General features: G+C 50.8%; 1 protein-coding gene across 2 annotated transcripts; it reads right to left on the reverse strand.

Annotated features, from left to right (window-relative positions):
* Positions 1–2: 2 nt before the first annotated feature.
* On the reverse strand, positions 3–19,850 carry PRPF8 (pre-mRNA processing factor 8). 2 transcript variants are annotated; one of them, XM_075112975.1, is made up of 43 exons: positions 19,753–19,850; positions 19,525–19,634; positions 19,279–19,447; positions 18,443–18,607; positions 18,133–18,351; positions 17,319–17,531; positions 16,930–17,055; positions 16,747–16,852; positions 16,039–16,229; positions 15,742–15,861; positions 15,474–15,663; positions 15,174–15,293; positions 14,722–14,856; positions 14,481–14,610; positions 13,906–14,102; positions 13,606–13,812; positions 13,353–13,516; positions 12,860–12,986; positions 12,545–12,737; positions 12,020–12,207; positions 11,569–11,807; positions 10,903–11,049; positions 10,441–10,651; positions 9,973–10,089; positions 9,639–9,886; positions 9,273–9,452; positions 8,644–8,779; positions 7,932–8,101; positions 7,484–7,613; positions 7,155–7,301; positions 6,753–6,913; positions 5,918–6,109; positions 5,083–5,320; positions 4,698–4,826; positions 3,992–4,105; positions 3,680–3,853; positions 2,973–3,166; positions 2,380–2,619; positions 2,151–2,292; positions 1,663–1,803; positions 1,305–1,444; positions 923–1,125; positions 3–284 (listed from the first exon to the last, which is right to left on the reverse strand). In XM_075112975.1, the coding sequence occupies exons 2-43, from the start codon at positions 19,622–19,624 to the stop codon at positions 130–132; spliced, it is 7,008 nt and encodes a 2,335-aa protein (XP_074969076.1). In that variant the 5' UTR covers positions 19,625–19,634; positions 19,753–19,850; the 3' UTR covers positions 3–129. The 2 variants fall into 2 exon arrangements, with proteins under 2 accessions (XP_074969076.1, XP_074969075.1); XM_075112974.1 differs by having other exon boundaries at positions 19,783–19,839.
* Between the last annotated feature and the right edge of the window lie 298 nt (positions 19,851–20,148).

Here is a 20,148-nt window from a genome sequence, read left to right on the forward strand (position 1 = left end):
TAAAAAATTTCTTTAATTTTTGAACTTGAAGGGGGGGGGGGGCACATCCCGCGGTCATGGGGGGTGGGGGGGGGGGGCGAGGAGCAACAGGGCTGTTGAATATCAGCAGTCCCAGGCGCGGGGGCAGGACTAGGCGTAGAGGTCCTCCCGGTCGGCGGAGTAGACCTCCCCCTCCTGCAGCAGGGCGAAGTTGAGGAAGTGGGAAGGGCGATGGACCTCGTGGTAAAACTCCTTGGGGTTGGCGAGCTGCAGCTCATACTTCATGTTGGGGTCGTGGCGAACACCTGGAAGAGACAGGCCGTCACCCACCCGGGACCCCTGCCAGCTGTCACCCACCTGGGAGCGCAGTGAAGCCCTCTACCCTCACAAGGTAATTTTTAAGCAAACCATGCCTGAAGAGAGGGTTCTCAATGCACAAAACCAGCACCCTTCACATTCTTCCCAGTTGAGATTTACAAAGCAATACCCCCACAGCCCTTTTCTGGAAATCAAGTGTTTTTTCTGCCCTCTCTGCCTTTCCTGACCCCATCTACAAGTGCCGGTGGTTCACCAGAGCAGGAGCTCCTGTTACTCCCCCTCCCCAGAACAGCTCTTCTTCTGCACCTTCCATTATCCTCTCGTCTGCCTGACGGAGAGTAATTATCAGGTGGTGACAGACCAGACACTACAGTGCAGAAAGACAAGAAGCCTACTTCTCCCCTCTATCAGAGTTTGCTCTCTTGCCACCAAAAAATCACTGAGAACGGACATCCCAGCGCTGACCCCAAGGAAAGGTCAGAGCGCAGGGCAAGTACCCCTGCCAGCCGCTCCAAGGAAGGTCAAGCTTTGGAAAGGGTACGAAAGAACGCTTCCCTGAGGAGCCCTTTCCTTCTCCTCCCAGGCTATTCACGTTGCCCCCTCTCCCTTTCCCAGGGCAGCTCACCCATGAAGTTGTAGTTCCAGGACCCTTGCGCCGGGACCATGAAGAAGCCAAGGAAGCGATCCGAGAGCAGCATCTGCACCCTCTCGTAGTGGGATGGCAGGTAGCCCTTGGGGTTGTTCCCTTTGTCCGTGTTCTGCCTGCCCCACTCGTAGCCGCTCGGGGTCAGTTTGTAGGCTGTCAGCGTGCAGGAGCCCGGTGTAAAACTGAAAGAAAGGAGAGGTGGGGGGAGTCAGACTGACCCGGGGTGAAGGAGGGAAACCAGAAGTGAGCAAACGCTCCCTTCCTGACAAACCTTTAGTTTGAGACCTCAGCGTGTTCCTGAGCACGGCTCCTGCAGGCCCCCTCTGCAGACGGGGCGCCCAGAAGCCGCCGTGCCTCTCACCTGCAGGTGATGATGATAGTCTTCTCCCCATCCCAGGAGGGGTTGTCAGCCATGACCTTGGCATGAGTGGTGACGTCCTGCGGCGAGAGCTGAGGGGACTCGTTTGGTTGGGTGTGAATCCACCCCAGAGGTTCCATTTCCTGGCAAAGGTAGAGTGTTTGAGAGAAATGAAAGACATTTAAAACAAGACCACTCCCAGCCTGGCAAAAAGCACACAGGGGCTGAAGGCTTCCCCTTCAGCCTGATCTGAGGCTGCCTTCAGTCCTACAAGGACAAGGGAAGCTGCCCCACCACCTTAGGGCCCCGTTACTCGAGGCTCTGATCGTCCACCCATGCCAGGAGCAGAAGTTCAACTCACCTTGAGATACTCATGCTGCGGCAGCTGCCCTGGGAGATGCACGGTCTGGTGTGTTCCCCACTGCGGCACCATCACGATGCACCGGATCTCCTTCACTTGGGGGTTATCGGGAGGACTCACTCCATACAGGTAACCCGCAATCTAAGAACACAGACACCCCCTTAGAAGCTCAGAAGAGACCTCCGCATAACCGTGTGAGAGTAGCTCCTGGGGTGAGCATCTCTTGGGCGGCAGGTTCTCACTAGAGGAGAACATCACAGTTTCATTCAGTGCTGAGCTTCCCCCCAAGTCTGGGCCACGAGGAGCCACCACGGCCTAGCTAGAACCCGCCTTCTCAGCCGTAATGCCAGTGTCTGTGTTGAGCACAGAGGGCTTCAAACAGAGAGCAGCACATTGCCAGCCCTTCGCCATGGGTTCCTGACTGCCCAGGGCGGGCACGTGCCCCAGCAGCGTGGAGTACAACTGTAACGCGCTGGTTGCATGCTCACCTGGGCCCGCAGATCTGAGATGCAGATGAATTTCTTCAACACGTTCTTGGGAAGAATGTAGGTATAGCCCGTTTCCTTTATATCGTCTGACGAGACGTAAATGTGGTTTGTTCGCAGGTGGAGGTTGGCAGCAGAAATTGCTCTGTGAAGAGGAGACGATGATCAGAGGGCGCACAGATCTCCCCAGCGCTCTGACCTCCTCGCACAACAGCCCCGCCTGCCTTCCTACCTGACTCGCCACTCAGTCTTGGAGGAGAAGGTCTGGGTTTCGTAGTTGCTTGTTGTAGAGGTGATGATCTCATCCCCGTGTTTGTTCACAGTGCGGGTCTGTGTGGCTGTCAGTTGTGACTGCTCCTTGGTTTGCTTCTCAATTTCTGCGATCTGCTGTCTCTGCTGAGAGGGGGCAGAGATCTCCATGCCCAGGATAATGTCTCGGATCTCCGACTGCGTCAGGGACGCAACGTTCACACTGAAAGAGAAAATCCACCCAAGTCAGGCTTTTCAAAATACATTCTGGACCCCCTCACCAAGGCACAAGCTCAGAGCATCCACTATGAAAAATGAAACCACAGCTTTTTAGACTAAAGGAGGGACCAAATCACATGATGTGCAGATCAGAAAAGGTTTGGTGCAGACATTTTTATCTGCCTTACTAGAAAGCAATTAATAACAACAATAGCAGCCGGTTTCCCTACAAAGCTGACAGTTCGCTGCCAAAGGCCCTTCAAAGTCTCTGCTCTCCACGAGGAGCACTCTGGCCACACAGTCTTTAGAGCAGGAAGGAAAGGCTGAAGGGATTACTGCAGACTGACAGTGGCTTACTTGTTCTTCTTGCCATAGTCAGCAAGGATGAGATCCTTCAGCTGCACCTCCACCTTGATCCACTCCTCATCTGTCAGGGTGGGCCAGATGTGGTGAGGCTCCGTTATGGTTGTCTTATCCGGTTTCAGAATAACTTTGGCTCGATCGTTATTCACATGTAGCGCCCGGAGAATCAGAATCAGACGAGAGAATGCCTTGGAGAAGAAAAAAAGATGCAGCTAGTCAGAAAGGAAACCAGATATACAAGGCCCTAGCACAGCACTCCTCTGTTTGGGCACACTGACGCTGCACGGGAAGTGCCAATGGAATCAATCCGAGGGAAAATCCAGGCAGGCTCAGGGCCAAGTGCTACCAAGCCACAAATTGTGAGGGGTCTCTGAAGCCTTGGCTCCTGCCTGGGTCTCTTCTCCCAAGTCACTAGCGATACAACAAGAGGAAACAGCTTCCAGCTGAGTCAGGGGAGGTTTAGACAGGATATTAGGAAAGAGCGGTCAGGCATTGAACAGGCTGCCCAGAGAGGTGGGGGAGTCACCATCCCTGGAGGTATTTAAAAGATATGTAGACGTGGCACTTCAGGGCATGGTTTAGGAGACGTGGTAGTGTTGGGTTGGTGGTTGGACTCGATGATCCTAGAGGTCTTTTCCAACCTTAATGATCCTATGATTATCAGCAGCACAGCAAACGCAGACTAGGCATGCTGTGCTTACCGTGTAGGAAGAGATGGTTTTCAGCCAGTCATCATAAAGGTTGAAGAGAACCATCTGGGGTTCGGTAGCCTTCAGGATGAGATCACCAAACTTTTCCACTTTCAGACAGGCCTGGAAGGGCAGCTGCAACTCTGAGCCTTTGATCACAATATTGGGGAAATCCAGCAAGTGCACCTGGGGTTTAGCAAAAAGAGGAATTAGCTCACAATTACTGCAGAACATTGGTCCAGATCAAGCCCTTCATAGGAACATAGGACCTTTAATCTCCCAAAGATTTCACATGTCCTTAGAGAGCAGTATCCGTGCTGTTACCTCAAGTGGGTCCAACATGCCCTTCCGCGTCACTATGATCTGCTTAGGCTGCTCCTCCACAGGAAGCGATCGAATCAAGGCAGCCACTTCTTCAGCAGTCTTCCACTTGGCCAGCTACAGAAAGACAGCAGAGTTAGAGAAATACTTCTCTGCTAACAGCGCTGTCTCCATGCCTTTGGGAATCACAGAGACTCAAACCTAATTTTAAAAATACAACTAAAATTTATGGCTTGTTCCAGATCAGTGACAAGGCCCAGCATTTCCTTCCTACTGATCACAGAGGGCAGTTCCCTTCTCCTGAAGTTCAGTTACTCCTGACTGCTCAGAAAAAATAGCTGGCTACACCACCTCCCTGGCGTGGCCACCTGAGAGTCTCCTCACTGCACTGGATGTACGGCCAAGTGCAACGTGGTGTGCTGTAACGGTGAGCACAACACTGTTTCTCAAGCCCTACTTGAGGATGTAAACTCTTGACACACCAGAGCCTGAAAAACCTTGCAACATCCAGTTCTCCACTCTTTTATTTTGTATCCCATGCTAACGCTTGCCTGAGCACAGGTTACACTCTGGAAATCGGAGCTCCAAACTTGTTGAGAGGCAGGAAGCTGAGGACCCTCATGATGTCTTCTTGCTCAGGTGAGTGTCCCAAGCAGTCAGAGCCCGTCCCAGCTCACAGCCCAAAGCACTACCTGCAGCCAGGCCCTACCTGTCCTAGACGCTTCTGTCCTGCCCACACAGAAGTATGGATGATCTTCAGGAAGAGCTGTCCAGTTCTGGGATTGAAGATGAAAATGGCTCCATTGATGGGTTTTGTGGTCAAATTCCCTTCGAAAGTCTGAGAAAACAAGCAAAAGTGAAAGGTACAGGGAGATAAATACAGGCAATCCACACTTTTACACAACAGCCAACTCGCTGCGCGCTTTGAGCAGGAACTGTATGGGAAATGTAAGAGGTGCTCTGCGCACACCGCAAGGATCTGGGTCCACGTTGATTCCTAGTTTTCCATCATGCATGCCTCCACAACCACCCTGAGCACAGCACAGCTGCAGTCCCTGCCCTTTCCCCTCCTGCAGGTACACCTCTGGCCTCACCTTGTGAATGGTCACTCTGTACACGTTGGTGTCGTCCACAAACCAGATGATCTGGTTGGAGAAGAGCTCTCCGTAGTTCTGGGAGGAAAGGTATGGTTCTGTGGGCTCAGAGGAGTACAGCTGCAACCCCTTGCGGATGCGTTCTCTCAACACGTACAGCGCAGGATTTGCTTTCATAATTTTGGCCATAGCCTGCTGGATGAGAGGTTTGCTCCCAGGGAACCAGTTCCCATAAGCACTGAAGAAGAAAACAAACGCGAGACCAAGTTGTTGCCGTCAGCTCTGAGATGAAGACACACCAGCCACGCACAAGTCTTTCCACGCAGCAGCCAGGCACCTTTCTGCCTGCTGAATACTACTGTATGGTTTCTCTCGGGAGCTGTTCACCTGCAGCTTTTCCCTACACCTCCTCTCAGTGGGAAGCCACAGCCCACACATGCTGCAGCCCAGAAAAACTGCATCTTCTCTAACCAGCACACTGGAGCAGAGGCCTGCTTGCTGGGACTTTCCCTCTAGTTTTCTGGTGAAGAACAGTTTTCCCCACTTGCAGGGGGCCTTGAAACAAGGCCTGTCCTTCAGCTCCAACAGTCTGACAGAAATCGCCTAAGAAAACAGATGATTACTGAGCTGGGAGAACCGAACTATTATTATTGAATGAGGAGACATCAGGCAACCTGAAAGGAGTGCCTAGATGCCTTGTCCTACTCACTGCATACCTCCAGCTTCTGCCTCCTCCCTCATGCCCCTGCCGAGAATACAACCCAGCTTGGAGCCACACTAAGACACAGCCAGGAACTACCAATTACAGTTAAAACACAGAAGGTGCAGAACTCACCTGTGCAAGTTATAGGCCAGATCAATGGCAATGAGCACACCAGTAGGAGATGGATAGATACTCATGTTGTCTGTAGTGTAGTCCAGGAACTTGGCTCTTGCATAGCGCTCGATATCATGGGAATCGTAATCTCCCCAGCGCAGCTGGATATCTATCCAGTACTTCTGAGTGGTGGTGCTATCCATCACATCTCTAAGGAGAAAGCATGCCAGAACAATTTAATCTTGCTCAAAACTCTCTTCCAGTTACTGCATGTCTCTGAGAGAGAGTAACTGCCACGAAGCACGAACACTGAAGCCAGCTACTATCTGCAAACTGTCCTGAAAAGGGACTCTTCATGGAGCAGCTGAATGCAGAAGCTGTTAAGAGAAACCCTCAGCCAACAGGGTTCAGTTGCAGGTCTAAACAAAGCAGCACAGTTACTCCTCTACTGTGTAGTCACAAGGGTCATCTCCCCCGGGACTGTCTGGTGAGGATTCAGTCAAACTGAACACAGCACAGGTGCAGGTAGCGTTCAGTTCACTCCAGATTCTAGCCCTAAGACAGCACAGCTTTGCGGGGTTTTCTGAAGAACCCCTCAGAGCTCCTGAGCTCTGGCTCAGGGGAAAGGTCAGGAGGAGGAGAGCACAGGAGCAAAGACAGTCTTTGTGTTTTGCAGAACGCAGCGCTAGGAGGTGCTGCAACCACCTACCCAAATGAGTCCAGGCATGATTGTGTCCTCTGTGTCCCCAGAGAAAACCAACCCTTGGTGCCCAAGCGAGACGGGCTCAGGATGACAGGCTCAGCAGCTCTGCGCTGCAGCAATATCAAGGAGAGGGAAAAGGGAAACACTCACTTGGAATCTGCGAGCAATGATGGACGTGACACGTTCCACTTATAGGAAGCAAAGAGAAGGATATCTGCACATGAGGAGTTCATCTTGTATGACTTCCTGGGATGGATGGTCTCTTTCTGCACTGTCTCAATCTCCAGAGCATCCAGCTCTTGATCAAACACCTGGGGAAAAGGCAGTGAAAGATGAGCTGTGTTCAAGCAACCTAGCTAAAGAATCTATCCTAAATACAGAGCTAAAACAGGCACCCAGAAAAATCCCATTTCCTCCCCTTCCCTGTCAAATTGCTGAAGAAGGAGTAGCTCTGCTACAGTCCCTGGGACAATCTCTGCTGCTTGCAGGAGGCTGCTGGTACGCAAGAGGCACACGTGCATCATGCAGGAACAAACCCAGTTAACCGCTCACCTGGCACAGATCCATTACAATGCTCTCGTGGATCTTCTGCCACAAGTGAGCTCGGAAAATCTGAATGAGAGAGATCTTCAGCGTGGGGATCTTGCCGTGCATAAAGATGCCTGTCAAATCCAGCTGCACCTGAAACCCAACATATACCTGCAAAGGAAAAGCAGCTATGAGAACATGCAACAGCACAACTGATGAAGTTTAGAAAACAGAACAGCTACAGTTCAGGAGGTGTAGTTCATCTGTAAGAAAAGTTCTGGAAGAATTAGTTGGATCAATTAACTGCTCTCAATTAGTGGAAGTTTCTACAGATACAAACTCCAGATACTTACGTTGGCTCTGTTAATGGTAGGAGACCACCAGAGGGTGAATCTTCTGTTTGGAATTTGGTTCAAACCCGATCTCTGGGCATTCGTCAGCTTCTTCCACTTCATGGACTCCTCAAAGCCACTGGCCTTCTCCCTAGAGGAAAGACAATCAAATGCATAAGATGTCCCTCATCTCTCCTGACTGGCACGTGCCACATATAATAGAGGCAGGAAACACACACACGGCGAGCGGGAAAGATTGTTCCATGCAAAGAAATTTCCATGGATTTGCATGCTGAAGTTCAACTACAGCCCATCCCAGGTGCCCTCACAACGGAACTATACAGTATGCTCCAGTGATGCCTGAAAAAGGGAAAAGGCTCAGCAGTATCAGTACAGCTTGAGCCAAGGACTCCTGGTGCACCACTACGCTCCAGATTGCAAGACAAGGCCACGTCAACGTTCCTCTTACCAGAAGAGACCCTCCCATGTGGGGAAGTAAGTGCCCTTGAAGAGGGTGTGCTCCAGGATTCCTTCCACTCCACCGAGTGCCTGGATCATATCTGTGCGGTAGTTGTTCAGGTTCCAGAGTTTGCCATCATGGCGCTGATGCGTCCACCAGAACGGGTTCTGTTTCAGGACCTGGGGACAACAGCGCAGTAGTGAGCAGCATCATTTAACCCGGCTGCGCTAACTGCAGGAACTAAGATGATGATGACCATGTCAGCTAGCAAGTAAAGGACCTCATGCCCTCAGTCCTGGAGGACACAGCTCATCTACAACATTAGTTCAGTCAGTGCTACCATGCAATTCAGGGACTGGCCTTCTACAGAGCCACCATTAGAGGCTTTAAATAATAAGTTTTAATAATGGTGGAAAAATGTAAGATTTTGGAATGGTTGTTTTGGGACTATTTTTCCCTCTCCAGAACTGATTTTTTCATACTCAGCTGCGCTAAGTAGTGTTCCCCAAGACACTGCAATCTATCCAAATGCTTCAAGAGCGGCTAGCTACCGATTTTGGAGCACTTGGTTCTCAACAGCCTCTACTAGTCCCAACACACAGCTCCAAGCTCTTCCTGCAGCAGAGAGACAAGGAAATGCACATGCAATAATGCACAGTGAAAGGACATTGTCTGGAACAGGTATCTGAACCTCACACTCAGAGAAATTCCCAGTCAATACCTGATACTGCTTGAAGTCAGTCCTGACTCGCCATCCTTTATCATAAGCTAGAGTATGCCGGTCCTTCTGGAAAAGGGTGTTAATACGAGGAATTCCCCTGTCCCACGAGTCCTCCAGATCCTCTAGCGTCAGACGCCTGAAGAAAAAAAAAATCCCCACAGTTTGTTACCTCTCGTTTTTACAGCAATGCATTAATGAGTATTTCAGGTGATGAGATCACAGAAACAATCCAGACTTGGGTGTTCTGTCAGGAGAGGTTCTAAAATGCCAAGCGCTCACAGGCTGAGCAAAGCGTCTATAGCCATCGCTATGAACACCCTGATGTCAAGCAGCCAAAAGAAAAAGCCTGCCCCTGTGAGCGCGCAGAACTAACTGCGAATGGGTCTGATGTCAGCTTTTCCTGGCACCACCTGGCATACTGTTTCCTTCAAACTGTGCCACGGGTGCACTATATGCTTGCAGAGTCCATACCTCCTCCAGAGGCAAGAGGGCAGCTTTGCAGGTGGCCTAGGGCATGTATGATGGGCCCAGCAAGGCCTCCAGAACCCCGAGACAGTGCAGGGCTTCACAGTGCTGCCCATCCTTGCACACAGACACGCACACAGATCTGACTGTACATGGAAACACACCTGTTCTGGGCTATAGCCTCTTGTCGCTTAAGGGCATACTCTGCCCAGACTCTCTGAGAGTCAATGAATTCACTTTCCCATGGCTGGATGTAACGATACAAATTCGGGATGAGCTGGTCCTCCTCATGGCTCATTCCTGAGCGGAAATGAGTGATGCCAACATCTGTCTGCTTGGACCACCTGCAGCAGAGAGGCACAAGACTGAGGTAAGAGCAATAGGACTTCACAGGTCACACTGCCGTGACCTACTGTAAAGGCACCATATCTCTAGAGTAAGGCACAGTTTAGCATTCTCATGTACTTTCACGGGAAAGAGTATCGAACAACACACCTAACTCATGTGGCCATTAGAGTAGCACAACTCACCTCAGGTCAGACTGCGGGATGAGAACGTGGCCCATGGAGAGCATGCCCAGCCCTCCCAGCTCTTTAGGGGTGTAAAACACCACCGGTGGAAAACGGCTGGGCATCTTGGAATTCAGACCGATTTTGATTCGAGTCTGGATTTTATTTTCACACTTGACCAGCAAATCAAGCAACTCCTGAGTGTTTACAACAGCTTCCCGGAAATAAGTCATCAAGCCAATCAGAGCTGTATTCCATTTATTGACAATCTGGAAAGGAAAGCAAAGGATCAGTTCTCAGCCCGTTCTCCAAGCATCTGCAGAAAGCTCTGTCACACTTCTGCCTCCCACCTTACCTTAGTGAAGGTTGTGGAGCCAGATGCCATGAGGATCTGCCTCACTCTGTTGTGAAACCTCTGCATAGATTCATCATCCACACGCAGAAAGCACTGTGCTGTGCGCTCCTTGGTGACCTGCAAGAGCACAGGGCCATCAGTTCCCTCCCGGGAGCCCTCTCCCCAACAGAGGCAGTAAGGCACGCTCTTGCCGTCAGGCGTTAATGAAGCACAGGGATAGAAGAGGCTGAAGAGCACCTCTACAGTTTCAGGTCCCCCGCTCATCCCCAACCAAGGACTTCCCATCCCTCTCAGGAAGGACAGTTCACACCCAGTTCATTTTAACTCTACCTGCTAGTGGTCCCAGTTACACAGCTGGCAAACTCTCGCTGCCAGGCGCCCTGCCGCCAGCCCGTATAAACCCTGCTTTGATGCCAGGTACGGGCCCAGCAGGGACTGCTCTGCCACCCTGTCAAACCCTCACCCTACCTCGTTCTGCAAGTTCCAGACACCGTCCTTGTGGGTGAACTCCTCATAGCTGGTGCGGCACTTGGGCAAAATGCGGCACTCAAAACCACACATGTTAAACAGCAAATTGGGGTTATCCTTGCTGTAAACAGACACGAAGCTATTCTCCCACTGCACTGTGGTGACTGATCGAGGCAAGCGGTTCTTGATATCCCAGAATACAGCACGACCACTGAAAAACAAGACATGCACAGTGACAGGTGGTCTGTTACCGAAGTGAAACAGAAACTGGGCAAGTTCTCAGTGCTCTCCTAGCACTATAGTCTCTCACACCCATCACTCACTGTCACGATTACAGCACAGACCCCTCAGCTCTTCTTACTTTTCCTCCTGAGCACCTGCCTATCCGTCTCCAACAGCTATTTATTATAACTAGTTCTCCCACCCTCACACCACTTGTCTTTTCCAGGCTGCAGCACTTACAGGTTCACATCGTGTTTCATGAGGCGCATCCGAGCATCCCGGGGCCAGCACTTCTTGTTGTTGTAGCCTACGATGTTCTCGTTGTTGGGATCTGGATGCTCTGTCAGGTACCGCTGAATCAGGTCTCTTGCCTCATCTGCTGTGAACCTGGAAATGTAGAGAAGAGGACCTGGAGTTACGTGACCATCTCCTCCGAACACCCAGGCAGACAAGGAGTTGGTTGTCGATAGCTGTCTGCCATAGCACGTTTGAAGGTAAATACCCAATTCCATTACCTTCCCACTGAAGGGGACTGCATTAGCACAGTCCAACCCATGACTGTTTGGGTTATCTTTCCATGAACAGACATAAAATTTTATGTCCACTTCCTGGGAAGCCAGAAAAGGCTTATTTGCCAGTGGAAAATCTGTAACAATTGGACTTTTGACATCATTGCTTTTCTATTGGTCCTGTGAAGCTGTAAAAAGCTCTCCTTTATTAACACAGCAAATGGAGAAAGGAAGAGGAGGCCCCTGGACACCCAGTTCTTCTGGAAAGTCTGTCAATCTTTCTTAGCAAAGGGAAGAGAAGCCTGGAGTAGGAGCACACTAATTCCCCCTTCCACAGCATCTGCTGCAAGATGCCAGAAGTTCACCTGAGGAAAGCAGGGCCCGAGGGAGCTCTCACCTGAAGAAGATGTGAATACGGTCAATGTATCTGCAGAAGAGGCGGATGGGATGGGCCACCTCCGTGGCAATGTCTTGGAAGCTGAGGAAGTCGTTTGGCATCTGGGGAGGCCCAGCCATTTCGCTGGCACGGTGCAGACCCAGCACCAGCAAGTCCATCACAAGCCCATAATACTGCACAATGAAGGAAGCAAACTGCAGCCCACGAATAATCCCATAGGAGTTTGTGTGATTCATGTCCTGAGGAAATGAAGGAGAATAGTGAGAATCTGACTGTCACAATACATGAAAGACCTTTTACCTGAGAAGTTGCTCTTTAGTGGGACCCAGAAGGGTTTTCTTACTCCCTCACTACTTCTTTCTCTGGCAAGTCTTGTGTCCCTTCCTCCCCCACAGGTCCAAAAGCTCCCAGTTTTAGTCCACACACCCCCTTTCCTGACAGCAACCATTACCTTGTAGTTGATCACCACATTGTTCTTGGCTGTCATATAGTCAGCAATGTTGTGATCAACAATAAGACGCAACAGCCTGTTGAGCAACGTCAAGTCAATCTTCTCGTACATCTTCTCAAACCGAGACTCCAGCATCACGTTGCATTCGCCTTCACTCGTTTCCCAAACATCTTGCAGATTATTAATGCCTGAGGAGACAAATAAGCTTGTCGTGCTATCTGACACATCAGAGTGCAGAAGCACCCTTCTGGGCACAGAAAGTTGACGTATTTCCTGTAATGCGATTTTTCAGCCTCTGGTCCATGCAGAAATGGGAAGAGAAATACATAATCAATCACAAATGCTACGGAATTCTCCTCCTCCAGTATATACATCTATATGTTAACCTACAAAACACAGCCTCTGATTGTAACGACTATTGACTGCAAGTTGCAAACAGAAAAACTCGGCTCCCGAGGGGGCTTGTAGGAAGCAAGCTTCCGATAAGAAACCTCATTTTTGCACAGAACACAAGGGCCCACTAACCTTGGCACCACTTATACACCAACAGTGGAGGAGGTTCAGTGTCAGCAGGTTTGATCCATGGAGGGAAGAGTCGCCGCTTATCGGCCTCATACCACAAGTACTGATCCAGGTAAGCATCTGTGATTTTCTCCAAGGGCTCAACATCATAAACAGGAACTAAGTGGCTGTAGAGATCCATGAACTCAATACCCACCTAAAAAGAAGAGGCAAAACTGAGGCTTATACCTGACAGAGACCACAAAGTCCCCCTAGCACCATTTAGTTCCCGATGCAGTGTAACTTCTCATACTGTCTGGCTTTCACCAGGAAACTTACCTCCTTGAAGGCTCTCTGAGTTAAGAGGTGTCGTTTGATTCTGGACAGAGCTTCGTGAGGATTATCGTAAGCCTGCTCAATCAAGCCCAACTCTTCTCTCTGCGACTGATTCAGGCGAGATTTCACACTGCAAGTGAGAAAGAACCGCTCACGCACCCAAGCACGAACAAACTAATGGCCAATGCATTAAACTGATGAAAGACACCGTTCAGCCAAGTGGATCAGGACAAGATCTGTGACTCCTCACAATCCACATCCCCAAGGCGCCCAGTGACCCTTACAAGCACGGTATTAGTTTTGCCCCACGGCACAGCCCATGAAGAACCCGCGGCGGCCTTGGCAGTACCACAGCCTACAGCCTTTACCAGGCCATCAGAGTAAGTTTTACAGCGGACTCAGTGCTGGGAAAAATGGGTAACAAGACAGCTTCAGAAGCCTCTCCCAGTGCAGATGTCTGTGCCTTGGTGGAACATGGTCACTTCCTGCTGCTTACCTGTAAGCTTCCTTCAGCCTCTCCAGGGCTAATATGAGCAACTTGGTGTCGTGCTTGTAGGACAGCGGGGGGAAGGGAATGGGTGAGAACCTCCTGCTTTCCAGCCAGTGCACTGTGGTTGTGTACACAGCAACAGCCTCTTCCGCAGTGATGTAAGGCCCATCCTGCAGAACGACAACACCAGCATTAGTCAGCGAAAGCTTCCCTATGAAAACAGCACTAATCTGGGCAACCTCAGGCAGGGCAGAAGTACCTTCAAGTAGTTATGCTGCCGTTCCTGCTCAGCTTTTAAGTAGAGTCTGGTCAGCCGGCCCAGATTCTTCTTACAGACAGTTTTGTCTACAGTGGCACCCCGACGGATCCGCTCCCTGTTGTAGTGAGCTGTATTTGTCCACCAGTCAGCTTTTGCCTTCACGTACCTCAGGATCATGTTTTCAATAGGAGTTGGCAGCCCCGGCACCTGGGGAGGGATGGTAACACGAGGGAAGCAGGAGTGAGCAGTTCTACCTGGGAGATGTTAAAATGGAACCGAAAGGCCAAGCAAGAGCCTTACCTTCCAGGGGATATTGGCCTTCCAGCACCGCCAGGCCTCGCTCAGATGCTGCAGGATGGTTCTGGCTTTGTTCTGTTTGATTCCTTCTGGCATCATGTCCAGAATGTCATGCATAACGGCTGCCCTCAGCTCCAGGTCAAAGTGAGACTCCACACGCTGCTTCGTGACAGTCTTTGCCACACCCTTTGAGTGACGGCCTGGAAAAAGCAAAATACTTCAGCCCTTCAAGACATTACCGGGCAGGACTCCTAACACAGGAGTCTTTTGCACAGAGGCGCAAGATGTCTGGAGAAATTACACTGCCACAACGTCACTGTCAAGTCTGGAGTAGATGATTAGGAGGCTATGGACCCCAGAGAGCTAAGCAGCAGCGAATCCCACTGCTGTCTGGAATCTGTTCTGGGGGCACCGATCTTGTAAGAGCTCTAAACCCATCCACAGCTCTTGGGATTGACATGGAGCATGGATACAGACCACCACTTGGAACAGAAAACTGGAGTTTGAGCTGGCAAGTAAATAGTATTAATTTTTACCACACACTCCTCCCATGTCCAAGATTTACACAATGTGCTGACCTTCAAACTGCCTAGCCAGCAGATTCCCCAGCCAGCGTTCCAGCAGTGGCGTGATGCCCCTCATGAAGAACAGCCATACTCTCCAGCCTGGAGCCCAGAAGCCACAGCCAGGACCTTTGCCCACAGGCCCCTGGAAGAAGAGAGACATGGTAAACAGCAGGTCAGTTATTGATACTCCAAAATCCCTCCCCAGTCGCTCGGTTTTTGTGGGGTCACCATCACGTGGAAAAGTGGAACTTACCGTGTTAAACCTGTAGTAGATGAGATGTTTCAGGTCCTTGCACATACGAATCTGCCTCATCAGTTTGTACTTGTATCGGTACATTCCTGTCAGCTGACCCACATGGGCAAAGATGTACTGCAAGCCGTCTGCCAACTGAAACACAGGGAGCGCAGTCAGGGATAACCGAACACTACATTTCCTCAAGAGGCCAGGTCTATTTTACAGCCAGGGGCAGAGCGTATGAGGCCACACAAAGCTCCTAACACTGGCTCACACAAAGATCAAGTCTTATAAGCTAGGGTAAATGCAGATTTTCATGCAATGCTGCATGCTTTCATTGCTCCCCCTCTTCTCCTTAACACTGCAACATTCAGTCATATTGTGCATCCTACATAAGCCTGCCCAGATATTCCACTCCTCCTCTCACTGCTCCTCCTCACCTTTAAACAAATACAAAAAATTGAGCCCACCTGAAACGCATCCACATTTCCAAGCCTGTATTGGACGTGGCTGTCCACCACTAACTTAGTCAGCCGCAGAACCTCTCGGCACAGATGGAAAGCATTACCGAAACGAGATTTTTTCCTTTCCTGGAAGACACAAAAACCCAGAATTTATGTAACGATGTTATACAAGAGTGAAGCAGCTCCAATTTGGTCAGTCTGTACAACAGCTCAACAGCTGAGGCACTGTGACCTGTCTTGCCACACTAGCTACTTAACCATCTTCAGGTAAACTTTACTCAAGTACCATTGCACACAGAGCAATACCTTAGTGGTGAGGGTCTTCACGGGCTTCAGGTTGAAGTTGTAATCCAAGTGAAGGTAGTTCAGGTTCTTTCTGTGGATCAGCAAGTTCAGCATATTGTAGCCCTGGCGACAGACCTGCAGGCCCACTTCCACCCAGTCCAGCTTTGTCGATTGGAAAAACTTTGTAGCCTTGAAGGAGCGGAATAGGTACCTGGGGAGAGAAGAGGCCATCATCAGCTGATATCTCATCACAGATCAGCAGTTCCCCACTGACCAGACTCCCACTCACCTCTTCTTCTGGGCCTTGGGAGGTCTGTGCTTGAGTGCGTTCAGAACATAGTATTTCAGTAGCTTCTGATAGGAGACTCGCACTTTCACTGGCTGGCCTGCCGGGCAGTGCTCACGATACCTAGGGATAGACCGCATTTCAAATTTTCAGGTAACTCATGCTCCTTAGAAAATAATGAGTCTCCAGAAAGTCTCTCAAAATCTCCAGAAACCAGTCACCACGTGCTCTTTTTATTTTCATTGTAACAAGATAATGTCACAATCACTAGAACGCCCCTTCTCCCAGGAAAGAACTTACCAGTTCTTGACCAGTGGGATATCAAGAGCTCTCCGAGTCCTCCCAGACCTCAAGTTGAAGGGCCGTGGGGCCCACAGCAGGGCAATGCCGTTGGCTGTGTTATCTGTGTAGAGTGGGGTATCCTTCAGGAAAGGTTCCACAAACTCTGGCAACTCAAACTCTTCATCATCATCAGGCAACGGCTCCTGACTCTGAAATGCAGAAACACCTGTTTTTTTCAGTTCAGTTTTCTGAGTTAACCAAGTAAAAATCATTTATTTGCTCTCAAGGAAAGAGTGTGACAGTGCTGAGTAGCAGAGAAGCAAAAAGCACTCCACAAGGCCCCCATGGGCCCAAGAACTAACTTTGGCTACTAGACCCTGAGGTAGGTGTTGGTAACTCAGGGAGTTGCCTCACGGAGGTAACTAAAGGAAGAGTTCCATAAATACTCTGAGAGCAACCAAAAAGATAAAATAACCTATCAGAAGACTATAAAATAACGCTGTTAATTACATATTGAGCTTTATCCTACAGAGACCAAAGGAGACAGCTTCGTGCAACTCCAGAAACAGAAAAATACTAAAATGGCAACTGTGGGATTTTTTTTGTGAAAGGGCTCTTGCTATCTCCTGAAATACCTCCGTGTCTGCCACTATCAGAAGCGAAGGAAGAAAGTAAATCACACACACACACAGGGTTTAGCACAGGCTCTCTTAGCCAGTGGCTCACCTTGACAGAGTGTCTGTGTGAAATGGGGTTGATCAGTGGATCAAAGTAAAAAGCTGGGAGATCAGGATCTTCTGTTTTGATGAAAACGACGTTTGGAGTATGATACCTGCAATAGAAAACATGTATTAGAGCATCCTGACAGCTCTCCCCTCCTCTCCCTGCTCTTGAGGCTGCTGCACATACCAGGTCAGGTGCACATGGTGTGGCAGGTTATTGTACAGGTATGGGAAAGCAATTTTGTACTCTGTCCTGATCGGCTGCCTGATAATAATTTTGTTGATGTCATTAAATTCATTCCAGTCTTCATCCCTCAAAGGAGACAAAAAGAAATTGTTATATGAGCATCCAAACATTTTTGACTGACGACATGACATCAGCGCTTCTCCTTTAGCCTTCTCCTCACGCTAGCAAGCACTCGCCGCCCAAAGCAGCAAGCGCATCGCAGACTTAATGCTAAAGAGAGCGAACACCCAGGAATAGCTCACCCAAGGCAAGACATTTGATAACAGATTAACCCTCCCAGCCCTTTTGCCAGACAACCACTTATCTTTCCTCCTAAACCCAACACTTACTGAAGATTGATGTCTCTAACAAGAGGCTCGAACTTGGGACCTCCAGGAATAGCCATGTTCAGTGCTTTGGAGGTAAAGAATGCTTTCAGGTCAAACAAATAGAAATAGTTGTCATCCACAAGGTCAGTGAGCAGCTGATTGGCCAGCCGGTACAGCGTGGACATCATCGGGAGCGTGAACTGCCAACGCTGGTACGTCGAACCATTTACATACCTGCAAAAGAGCAAAGCACAGACACTCACTATGCAGTCAGAAGACAACCCGGCCTTTACCAAAGGACCAGAAATAACCAAACACCTTTCATTGCCCATCATTTGCTGAAAATATTAAGGACAGCTAACACATGGGCCCCTCTAGACAGAAAGAAAGGCTGCAGGACCGCTGAAGACCACTAAGGACTACACCTGCCCAGAAAATACCAACTGCTCCAGCTCCTGTCCTCCTGCATATCCAACTTGATACACAGTATTTGTGTGCTCTTTGCATATATCAATTCAAATTCCAACTACACAATCCAGGTTGTCACCTTTATGGCATGGCAAGAAACATCAGAGTTTTAGCAGTTAGCTGGGCAGCAGCCCTCCTGGACACAGAGGCCTTGTTTGCCCTCACTGGATGCTAAAGACAAGAGGTACAGCTTTACCACAGTCAGGTTCTCCCTCCCACCCCTGAGGGAGGGTTTTCCTCCCCCACCAACATCACACGTAGCCCACCATAACACAACCAAAGGTTATACACTGCTATGTAGAGGTAATTTATATAGTGCATTTGTTTTCCCATCTCCCAGTGACTGTGCTACCAAAAAGGCACGTACTTCTTGTTGTCTTTCAGCGGCTGGTGGTCATAGAACCAGTCCAGCACAGGGGCATCCTCCTCTGGATCCAGTTCAAGCTGAATCGCTTCCAGGGGCTCCACATCCAGGATGTTATCAGCATAATCCAGAGGAGGTTCTTCATCATCAAACGGAGGGAATCTCATCCTCTTGAAGTGACGCCTATCCCTCTTCTCTCGCCTCATCATAATCCACATTGACCTGGCGGAAACCCAGAGACCGTCAAACATTGCTTTTTTTGCAGATGCACGTGCATTTGCTCACAAGTTCCCGCCAGGGCGAAGGAACTTACCCCCACTGAGCAATATACACCGGCTCTATGACCCAGGGAATCTCATTCACAAAAGAGATGGCTCCTGTGATATGGTACAAGACCGGGACATCTCTGATTTGCTCCCAGGGCATGGGCATGTTCTCCAAGAGCTTCAAAACAGCATGAGGCATGTACTTCAGAGCACTACAATCAGAAATCAAGGAAAATCAGGGTTGGAAGGGATCTCAAGAGCATATCCATCCATCTGCCACAAGCCCAATTACCTCTACACCTTTCGCTCCTGAAAACCGCTCATCTAACCTCTTCATAAAGGCCCCCAGTGACAGATGCACAAACTTCCTATTCTATCCTTGTGCTTCATGCATCGCACTTTCAGGACGTTTTCCACTGGTTTGGCTCCCAAGAGATTGTTATGCATTAAGAATGTTACAGATGAAAACAAAACATTTCAAATGAGCTTCTGGAGTTTTTACAGGTAACGGTCAAGTTGGTGCCATGGATGATATGTATGACATAGCTCTCTGAACCCAAGCACTTGCGATGCTTTTTAATCTTGCAAAAAACGTACGCTGGCTACTCCATGCTCTCCCCCAGTCTTCTAAGATAACACGTTATCCAGGGAAGCGTTTTTCTCAGAAATTCAAAGCAACGACTTCCTTTGCTCATCCTCTCCTGCACTGCTACCCTAGTGCAACCCACCACCCCATCCTCCCCAAGCTACTACGAGCTTCCTGCGCGCAACCATCACGGAGAGCCCTTTGCAGAGGGGCCTCTGCCCTCCGCGACCCGCAGCTCCGGCAGGGCAGCCGGGGAGGGGGCAGCTCGGCTCCCCGCGCAGCGCGGGGATCCCTCACCCCAGGTAGACGCGCTTGTCGTGGCGGAACTTCCTGTTGGTCATGTCGCCGTGGTCGCGGATGATCTTCCTGACGTGCTCGGGGGGCATGTCCTCCTTCTGCGCGTCCACGAAGCCGAATTTCCTCTTCTCGGCGTAGCGCTTGGCCTGCAGCTGCTGCCATTTGCGGGCTGCGGGGACAGAGAGGCGGCGGGCTCAGCCCCGGTCCCGCCGCCCAGGGCGGGGCGCAGGGGCCGACCCTACCCACCTTTCTCCTGCAGCTTCTCCTCAGACATGTAGTCGGGCAGCGGCGCCAGCGGAGCGGGCACAGGGGCGCAGGCCCCGCGGTACGGGAACACGGCGGCCATGGCGACGCACCTGCGGGGGCGGAGCGGGGGCTCAGGGCGAGGACGGGGCCACACCCGGCCTCTCCCCCGCCGCCCCCGCGACCCCCCCCACCCGTCCCGATCCCGGCCCCGCCGCCCCCCACCCTCACCGGCTGCCGCGACGCCCCGCGCGGCCCCACCGCAATGGCGGCCCTACGCCGCCGCCGCCGCGCCTCAGAGACCCGGATGTGGGCGGGGCGCGCAGCCAGGAGGGCTGTCCAATCAGCTTTCGGGCAGCCTCGGAGACAGCAGGCGCAGCCCATCAGAACGCGGAGGAGGAGCAGAAGGCGGGGCCGAGGGCGGAAGAGGAAAGGAAGTTGTGCCTGGAGTACACTTCCGGTGGGAGGCCCGCCCTTCACCGGTCCCGCCCTTCGCTGCTTTCGATTGGTGAGGGGGGCTACGGTGACAGCTCGACGCCGGCTCTGATTGGACAACGTGTGGAGCGGATTAGCACGCCCTACCTCTAGGGGGTGCTGCCGTACAGGCGGCGCCGCGGGTGCTGGCCC

Source organism: Phalacrocorax aristotelis, chromosome 18, assembly GCF_949628215.1.
Source record: "Phalacrocorax aristotelis chromosome 18, bGulAri2.1, whole genome shotgun sequence".
Classification (NCBI taxonomy): domain Eukaryota; kingdom Metazoa; phylum Chordata; class Aves; order Suliformes; family Phalacrocoracidae; genus Phalacrocorax; species Phalacrocorax aristotelis.